This window comes from Papaver somniferum, chromosome 5 (genome assembly GCF_003573695.1).
Source record: "Papaver somniferum cultivar HN1 chromosome 5, ASM357369v1, whole genome shotgun sequence".
Taxonomy (NCBI): Eukaryota; Viridiplantae; Streptophyta; class Magnoliopsida; order Ranunculales; family Papaveraceae; genus Papaver; species Papaver somniferum.
The window spans coordinates 7,592,977-7,602,976 of NC_039362.1; the positions used below are offsets into that span (position 1 = coordinate 7,592,977).

The following is a 10,000-nucleotide window of genomic DNA, read 5'->3' on the forward strand; positions in this document are numbered from 1 at the left end:
TTCGGAAGGGAAAAATTGAAACTTCTTGCCACTCTGAGCTTAAAAAATGAAATTGGAGTTAGAATAGAGGTATACCTGGGCATTTGTTTCTTCGATTTCTTCTTCTTCTTGGGTTGGTTCTTCGAAATCATAGTAAGGTTCATCAGGGTTATTTTGAGTTTGAGAGAAAATTTCATGATTTTCTGAAAAATCAGCAAAGAACTGATCGTTGTTGATGAGTATTAATATGTTATCGTATTTTGAAAATGTGGGTTCACCTACATCAAAAGTCTTGCTTATATCACTCATTTCCAATGTTTTCCCAAAAAAAAAATTATCTTCTTCTTCTTCTCTTCCCTCTGATATTTTTTTTTGGTTTTAATTTTCATCTTCATCACTTAATTTAAAGAAATTAATTAGTCTTAATTGATTAGATAATCATGATTAGTGATGTTAATCAAATTTATTATCTCAAATTAAATGGGATCGGATTGGTCATTCTATAAATATTTGGATAGGGAGTGTTCACTATTACTATTTGATGAGCCTATATAGCCCCCAAAAAAACCAAGTCTTTTTAAGCTTCAATAATAGGGTTCTTAAACATACGGTTATGTATTCACGAATGGGATCCATTGACAAAACCTTCTGACGAAATTTACTGACTACTAGGTCTTTTACATCTGACGGTTAATGTCTTTGGTGAGATGGCACACAATTTAGTTATACATGTGTTTAAATTTTGTTCTGTACTCCATTCTTATTTTTTTTAACACTCAAAACTAATAGTTTTTTTTTTTATATAAAGTACTCCTACTTTTCACATTACAATGAAAAAGTGCCACCGATTTTTTAAATTTTTGTTAAAGTACCCCCGTATTATTCAAAAGGCAAATTTCATCCAGTTAAGTGTCAGGTGGCAGTTATATTTCCAATTAAAAGTCTTACTTACCCCTAAACTATATCTCCTTGGTGGGGAGGCTGAATGATCCGAGGATCCTGAAAACAGTGTAACGATCCTGAACCGGGCTCGACGAACCTGAAAGTGTTGTCACGATCCTGAATCGGGCTCGACGAACCTAAAAAAATGTTGTAGAAGGTCGATTTTTCTCCAACCAAAAACCCCAAAACACTTGAAATGATGAACTCTTTTTGGGAAATGATCTAACGAACCTGAAAGCGATGCAACGATCCTGAACCAAACCGGACTCGACGAACCTGAAAAATGATGTAGAAATCAATACGGCAATAAGTAAAAGGCAATTATGTAAAGTAAATTAGTCTTAACTAACACTAGATAAAAAAAAACTAACCTGAGGATATTTTAATAAATTTTAAAATAACGAAAACGTTTTTATTTTGGATTCCTAAGAAAGAGGTACTTTATCAAAATTCTCAAACTAATATCGGCAACAACACATCTCTGGGCAGTTCAGAAAAGCTTATTTCATTCACACATTATAGCCTGCTTTGCTTTGAATCAAGATATCTTGTATTGGGTATACTTAACCTCCCTATAAGATGGTCCCCTTGATATGGGCTTTGGATCCAGGGTTTATGTCTTCATCCTATCCGCTACACTAATAATCACTGTCTCTGATATCCCAACTCTTTTTCTTGTGCCCCTTTATGAATCTCATACATGATTTGTCTGTTTATACAAAGGGTTAATTCCATGCACCGATGTTGAAAATTACGAGGTTAAGTTGAGAATCACATTTCTGAATCTTTTGTAGTGACTTGACGAGATAAAAAAGAAAAAATTCTTTTAAGAAGTTACAATAGGCAGTGAATCAAATTTCATTTTCGGAATAAAATTCTTTTTCAATTTTTAATTTGTATAAGTCAAAAAGCAAGAAATTTCTTTGGATATAAAATCTCAAAATGACTTATGTAAAAGCAAAAAGATAAATCTTTTGTGAAGTAAGATATTTTACTTCTGACTTCTATTCCTGGCATCCAAACAGATTGACTCTATTGGATAGAAAAACTGCCCTCGGTCTTCTCATCCTTGTCTTTTCCTTTGACCGTAAACATCAGTTATTAAGGTATGACACAAAACTGACCAACCAAGCCGGATGTTGCATATTTATGAGGGTCACGGTTCCCTACACACTAAAAGCATAAACAGTGTAAATAGCAGTGGAAGGTTGTTGAGCCTCTTCTTCTTCTTCTTCAAAACATTTCACATTTTTTTTGCTTGAATGCAGCAAATAGAGAAAAAAGTTCTACTTAGATGGATTTATTCAAGCTATTACAGTCTACTATATGTTTGATAATGATGTTCATCATATCGGTTGAACCAACGGTTCTTGTTCATTTTGATCAAGTTCCCGAGTCTCAATCGAAGTCGTCGTCTATCGCTGTTTTTCGTTACTCCATTGTAGGACTAAACGGTTCTCAAATTTGCCAAAGAAGGCATTGGTGTTCCATCAGCTGCCAGGTAATAAACTTCTTTTTAATATGGAATTTGTAAGTTTGAATGTGCCAATTGCTGAAGTCATATGTCTGACAAACAGATTGATGATCAAATACTAAAGCATTGTCCGAACGATCATATAATATTAAGGAATTTAAGCGTTAATCGCAGTCACAACTTCCGAGTTAGTGTTACAACATTAGATGGAGATAGAAACTCATCAGCTTACAAATGGTTCATTGGTAAGTCAATTTTTATGGATTACTGACTCAATTTCTGTTTCAAAAATTACATTACATTTCAATTTGATTTAATTTGTGTAGATACAATTCCGCCCACTGCTTCCATTACTAGCGAGACGAGTTACACAAACGCTATGAGAGTATCTATTGACATTACATTCAGTGAAGCTTGCACAAAAGGAGGTGGTTTCAAGTGTATAAACGCATCCAGCTGTGATGCAAGTCTCGCCGTCTATCTACAGATTTTTCGATTTGTATGCTTTGGTAAAGAATGTAATGAGAAAGACTTTGTTAATTTTTGTAGGTCTTGATTAATGGCCCTGCTGAAGTAAATGCGTCTACACTAAAAATGGTTGAACAAGATATCAAGTACAGAATTGTGGTGGAATTTTCAGCGTCAGGTGTATACGGCCGTGTAGTAGTGAAGATGGCAGACATGTTTTGTACTGATGAGGCAGGAAATCAATTTAGAAGGACAAATGAATCCGTGCTAATTTTGCATTTCGGTAAGTTATTTCTCTCAAATGCAGTTTTTTAGTAATTGTTGCGAGTTATGATTTGGGAGTCTAGATGCATGACTATACTTGTGCTGATCTTAGATAGAAGGCCGGTAGACATGGGTTTATGGACGACAATTCCATCCTATGAATTGAAGATAGGGGAGGTTCCAAGAACTGTCCTTGCTACTAACAAATTGGAAGACTTGGAATTTTACTTGGACTTCAGCAGTCCTGTAGTTAACTTGACAGACGACATCCAGAGTGTTTTACATGCAAATTTTGGTAGCTTGGTACCAATCAAAACTAAGGGTCATGGAGGTCGTCGATTCGTATTCAGAGTACGTCAATGTCTTCGCATTTGTTTTTCCTGTTTGAAGTCACTGAAACCTATAGGCATTATTGTGATTGTTTCTATTGCGCAGCTTGTAAATGTAACCAAGACTGATATCATCACAGTGAAAGTCCAACCTTCTTTCATAATCGGACAGTCGGGCACAGCTGCCTCTTCCGTTGAACCGATTGCATTCTTGTATGGTACGTTTATCCTAGCTTGGCCCTTTGACAGCCCCAGTTTGTGCCTTTGAAAATGGTTCTACAAAATCATTTCAAAGCAAATAAGAGAAAACTTATGGATGAACTTGTATCTTAGATATTACAAGACCAAGTGTGAGGCTGACTACCAGATTCTCAGGAGTAACCACCACCAAGGAATTCAACATCCAAGTGGTTGCTGAGTTTTCAGAGCCAGTGTTCGGTTTTCAGGCCTCTGGAATAGAGGTTGTAGGGGGCAGTATTACAAGGCAGGTGATGTGGTAACACTCGACACTAAATGAATCTAGCATCAAAATGATTTGTTGGGGTTTTCACTTGTAAAAAAATTCTTGCAGATTTGAAGAGCATACAAAAACTATATTCTCATTGGTGATCCTCGGAGGTACTGAGAATGAGATATCAGTTTTCATTCCCGAAGGAAAAGCAAATGACATTTCTGGAAATCTGAATCTTGCCTCTAACCAACTGGAAATAAGGCAGTGTAAGATCTGTTCTTTCTCCTTTTAGACAAATGCATTTATGTATGGCTCTGATGCCTAAGTTTCCACAGATTCCACCCCTGCTATATCTGCTCTACTACACTCGTTCGCGACTGCTGGACTATTGGCAACATCACTAGCAGCTGCTCTTCTTACATTTTCCTCTACAAATCTTGCAGCAATAGGCGCTTTAAGCAGTGGGACCAGCAACGTCGTAATTTCAGATCCATCCATGAATCTTTTGGTATGTATAGTAGTGGGATTGCAGAATAGCTGGACAGAACTGTCAAAACCATAGTTTTTGTTATTTTTTTCAATAATCTTAATAGTATCTTACTGTAGGGCATGGTCGGACACCTTCAACTTTTCGCCTTCTCAGACCGGATGTCTCGTAGTCTACCTCTAGAGTATACTGAGACAACAAGAGGACTCAGATGGCTGATCCCTTGTGAGGACCTTCCATGGAAGAAGGAAAAGTCATCTATCTGGAACTATTATTCTTTGTCTAATAATGAAAATGAGCTTTTATTAAGTCAGCAAGACGAATTAGCACTAGCAGTCATGAATGGATCGGAGATCAGTGGACTGCAAGAGCTACCAAATGTAAGCATAAGAAATACATCCTACGGACAACCTCTTGATGCTGATGAATACTTCATTCATTTCATGGTGAGTTTTTGTGTGCATGGTTAAGTTTCTGAATTTATTTCTGTAAGAACTTATGAATCGAAATCCTTCACTGTTTTCTGACAGAGGCAAGAACCATTGGCCGCAATGTATCTTATGGCGGCGGAGAATTATACCGGGTAATAACCTTCCCCAGTTCCCTGTCATGTTCTTTTACTAATGGAGATAAATGTAATGCTGAGATTGTACTATAAACAGATGGAGAGACTTGGAGATGAACTTGTTCTGGCTTGGAATTGGTTGTGGAGGCTTACTAATAAGCCATTTCCTAGTTGTACTTCTCCTAACATGGAGGACCGGAACATCTGTTCACTGGACGCTATCTGTACCAAGATTTGAGCTCTTTCTCCTGATCCTCATCCTCCCTTGTATCTCTCAATCAGCGGCATTTGTCCTTAGAGGTATCAAACTAACAACTATTTTCTTGTCAGATAATTTTTGCCTCGCAAGTGCTTTGTAAACTGATATCATTTCTCGTTTACATAGGGCATACAACGGCAGGAATCATCACAGGCGCATTGTTGTTAGCTATACCTGTAGCAGTTATTTTATCGGTCAGCCTATTCTTGATAGTTGCAGTATTCACCAGTAATTTTGTACAATACAAAGAAATTACATACACAAATGTCAATAAACCATGGAATACGAAGGTGCTTGATATGTTCATAGGGAATACAACACAAGGCAAGTGGTTCTACAAGGAAGGCCTGCCTTCATCATTCCTCCCAAGATTTGGGTTGTTGTTCGAGGATAGGAAGGGTCCTCCGATTTTAGTTTCAGTTGATCACAACGACTCCAACAACGTACGCAAGTGGACCTACAGTAGTGAAAGTGGGATTGGAAGAATGAAGGTTGTGAACATAGTCAAAGACAATGAAGAAGCTAAAATTTCCTTATCTACGAAACTCCTTGGCTGTTCGAGATCAGCCTATGTAATTCTAGACCTTCTACGAAGAGTTACTTTGGGGTTCATTTCTGGAGCTTATTCATCACCTAGATCAAGCCAAAGTATTGTAGCCTTTTCTCTGACAGTAGTGCAGCTCTTGTGTCTGTTAAGTCTCAGACCGTATATTAGGCGAGGGATCCATGTCGCAGAGAGCTTATCCCTCTTATGTGAAGCAGCCGTCTTCGGGTTATTTATCTACATGGGACACAAGAGTTCTTTTGAAGACAGGACTATGGGCATTATAATGCTGATTCTCTTATTCACAAACTTTTTAGCTCAACTTGTCAACGAGTGGTATGCGCTAATAAAATGCCTTTTGGAACTCCCTCAACTTGGAAATATATCATTCAGTCTAGGAGTAAAATGCGTCGCCAAGGGTCTCATCCTGCCTTTCCTCCCTAGGAAGCATTGGCCAAGATTTCTGCCTGGATCTTCTCAGCCGAAAACCGGCTTAGTTCCAGTCATCCCACTTGGCTCAGAGACAAGGGACATTGGAGCAAGACATATTGATCACCCTTTAAGTGCCATGAGTGCAACTATTGTTCCTGTTCTGAGTCCTGCAGGTTCATCAAGCGTCACCAAAATCCAAGCACAAGGACGGATGTCCTCAAAGACGCAATTCCTGCAAAAGGAAGTGGAAGAAGAACGACTCAAAGGAATTGTTTCAGAGACTAACAATGAAGCAAGGAAGCTGAAGCAGTTGGCAAAGGCTAGTTTTCCCGGTTTTCCCGTCGTCGAGGTGGGTAGTTGCAGCTATTCCCAAGAGATCAATTAGTTCAGATGAATGTTTCTCTGATTCAAACAACACACTATAGTGACATTGTTCATCCACATCAATTACCAAAAAAAAAAAAAATTTGAAAAAATTTGAAAAAATTACTTTATTCAAAAATTTATTCGGCCCAGTCCCAGCCGACTCCCAGAGACCAAAAATTCAAAGATTAGAGAACTTACCAAAATTATTAGTTTTCCCACAGAGACAAGAACCCATAGCCACGAGTGGGAATTAAGTGTTTGACGCTTCCCTCACTCTCTCTTACTCAAATGGCCTTTGGCTTAAAACTCAATTTTAACAAATTTAACCCATCTTATTGAAATGATCCTTAAAAAAGGAGGAGGGCCATTCGGATAAAGATGTTTGATGATGTTATCAAATGATAAACTCTATCCTTTAAAGGTATAATCGTCATACCAACTTAAACATAACATGTCTCAAAAATCATACGTAAGAATTCGACAAATTTTATATATTTGGAAAGCTTTTTGAAAGAGCTACACATCGAGCGTAAATACAACTATCAAATTTTCATTTCATGAAATTTTTATTCTCTAAATAATTTTTTAAATTTTCTTCATATTTTGTAGTGTGCAGACAATATGCACACTAATTTTATGTGCAGGTAATATACACACTGATTTTTGTACATAATTTTTTAAATTTTCTTCATATTTTATAGTGTGCAGATGATATGCACACTGATTTTACGTGCATGCAATATGCACACCGGTTATAATATTTCAGGGCCACCAGAATAATTTATAAATTTTATTAAATAATCGTGGGGCCAAAAGAGTAACACCCATAATTTCCAGGGTCATAAGAATAAATTTCACTAGCCACAATATAAATTATGACGGCAAGGATTACTATCCAGTACTTGTTAACTATAAAGCCTCCCCTACTCGCGCCTTTTACATTCCTCTTCAGATTTTTGGGTTTTAGGGTTTGTTTCTTCTTGTTTGAGAAAAATGAATCGAATTTCAAGATTTTGTGTGTGCAGAAGATCACTCTTAAGAAGAAACCCATTTACAAGATGGTCATCCAACGTGTTCTTCAATTCTAACGACAAAATTCCACCACACTTTTAATTATCCTCAACAAATCTTCTTTTCAATCCCTGGAAATTATCAATCCCGGGATTTCAGTGGAGAATCATTTGGCGATGCTGCTTATGTGAAAAAGGAAATTCCTCAACTTTGGCGGGCACGACATAGAAACATCTTACTCTACCTCCTCCTGATGTAATCAAGATTATGGCGGATAGATTTCATGCCTCCAAGCAAAAATTGGGTCTTGACATTGAAAGAAAATCGCATTTTCCGCCTCGCCTGTGGGAATTTACAGAACAAATTCGTTCTTTAAAAACATACTTTGATGATGTGGTGGATTTTGGGGAGTATTTTTTCAAAAGCGGTGGTAGATCTTTTACTGAGTACGAGGATTTGTGTTATCCACTCAATTACGGTCAGCATCGAATTGATATGGATGATGATGAAAACTTGGCAGACAATACTATTAGGAAATAATATATGAGAGTCTATATTTAGGAGATATGCACATTAAGTTGTGAGAGTTATATTAGGAAAGTGTCTATGTTTAGAGTTTGATCTTAGTTAGGTAAGTACCTTGAGTGGTCGTCAAGTTTGTGAACAATATAAATAGGCTATTAAGCCATGAAAATTAATACACCGAATTATTATCAATGTAGATGTTTAACGCTTCCGCGTTTATACTCTCCTCTCTCTTGCTCGATCCTTAACATGGTATCAGAGCAAGGTGAGAGGGAGAGAGGAGAGGAAGAGAGTTAGAGAAGTTTTTCATCGTTTTCGTTTTAAGGTTTATGAGAAAGTCGTTTAAAAAAAAAAAATCGTTGTTTGGTTGCTGTTTACATGAAGAAGAAAGAAGTTGAAGGTTTATCAAGCCTTGTTGCTGTTGCTGAAGTGTTCGTTGGTAATTGAATCACGTCTGTGAGTTCAATATGTCTAAGAAAACTAGGTCAAGGCCGGTGATTTTGTTGATCGAGAAGCACTGCCCGTAATGGTGACGATGGACAGAGTTAGCAGTGGAGATGGATAACGGTGGTTGATATGGATTCATGATGGCAATGATAAGAAAGATGGATGAAGTTACAAAGAATAGAGATGCTTCTGTTGATCACGATGACACAGTTGAGGACTGTTGACGCTGGGATGGTGGTTTTGGAACGAGAAAAGATAGGGACATGTTGCTGCCACTGTTGGATCTCTGGCATTGTTGATGATTCTCATGGTGTTGTGTTGTCGACGTTGATTGATGGACAGATGAAGATGAAGAAAGCCGTGGAGTCTGCTGCATAATGTTGCAGAGAAGATTCGAAGAAGAAAAAAAGACAGACGAAAATTTTTGCTGACGGAGATGGCTGCAGCAATATATATATTTGAGGCTGTGTGCGACAGCAAGAAAGTAGACTGCGAGGAAGATTTGCTGCCAGTTAATGGTGCGATGTTGCTGGCGATTTAGTTTTTCAAGACGACCTAAAAATCAGGTGAGAACTGGTTCCGTCAAGTTTCGGTAGGTGCAGCTGCTGCCATGGATTTGATGAAGCTTTGGAATGGTGGATTGTGTTTTCTGCCGGTGGCAAGAACATAGAACAAGTTTGAGAGGACACGCAAGTTGCTTCCATTAAAGGCATGTTTCTTCGATGTGGAGAAGTTGACTGAACAAGGCGACGATTGCTGGAGTTTTGGGGTTTCAAAACCCTAAGTTCACGTGAGAACTACTTTTGTTGCTGGCCGTAAAAAAAAAATAAAAAAAAAAGGAAAGGAAGTGTTATTGGAAGTTAGTAACAGTGTGAGTGTTACAAAAGTTAGCGTTACAGTTGCAGAAGAACTGTTACAGATTAACAGTTAAGTGTTACTGAAGAATTGTTACAGAAGCGTAACAGAAGAAAGCTGGTGACAGTAGTGTGTAATAACAGTTGGAAGAAGTGAAGTGTGGTTGAAGAGTTTGTGGCAGAAACTTAGAGATCCTACAAAGTGTGGCATACTTTGTAAATACGACAAGATTGTGAGAGAATCTTGAAGAACAAAGAAGTGTGAAGGTTTCGCAAAAATAGCGTGACTGGAACAAGAGAAGAAGAAACAACATTCATGTTGTGAAGAAAGAAAAAAAAAGAGAAGAAAACAATCACCAAGAGGTGATGAGAAAAAGAACAACAATAATAGGTTGAAACCCTATGAGTTGTCGAGAGAGTACAAAAAGTATTCTATCGAAGAAACCAAGAGTACAAGAAGTATTCTACGAAGGGAACCGAAATGTTCTAAAACTACGAAGATGGGACCGCAATGTCCTTAAACTACGAAGAGAGGACCGAAACGTCCTTAAACTACGAAGATGGAACCGAAATGTTCTAAAACTACGAAGATGGGACCGCAAT

General features: G+C 37.7%; 1 protein-coding gene across 1 annotated transcript; it reads left to right on the forward strand.

Annotated features, from left to right (window-relative positions):
* The first annotated feature begins 2,215 nt into the window (after positions 1 to 2,215).
* Positions 2,216 to 3,545, forward strand: LOC113278708. Its single transcript, XM_026527474.1, has 6 exons — positions 2,216 to 2,422; positions 2,499 to 2,640; positions 2,722 to 2,894; positions 2,945 to 3,146; positions 3,240 to 3,430; positions 3,534 to 3,545. The coding sequence occupies exons 1-6, from the start codon at positions 2,216 to 2,218 to the stop codon at positions 3,543 to 3,545; spliced, it is 927 nt and encodes a 308-aa protein (XP_026383259.1).
* The last annotated feature ends 6,455 nt before the right edge of the window (positions 3,546 to 10,000 follow it).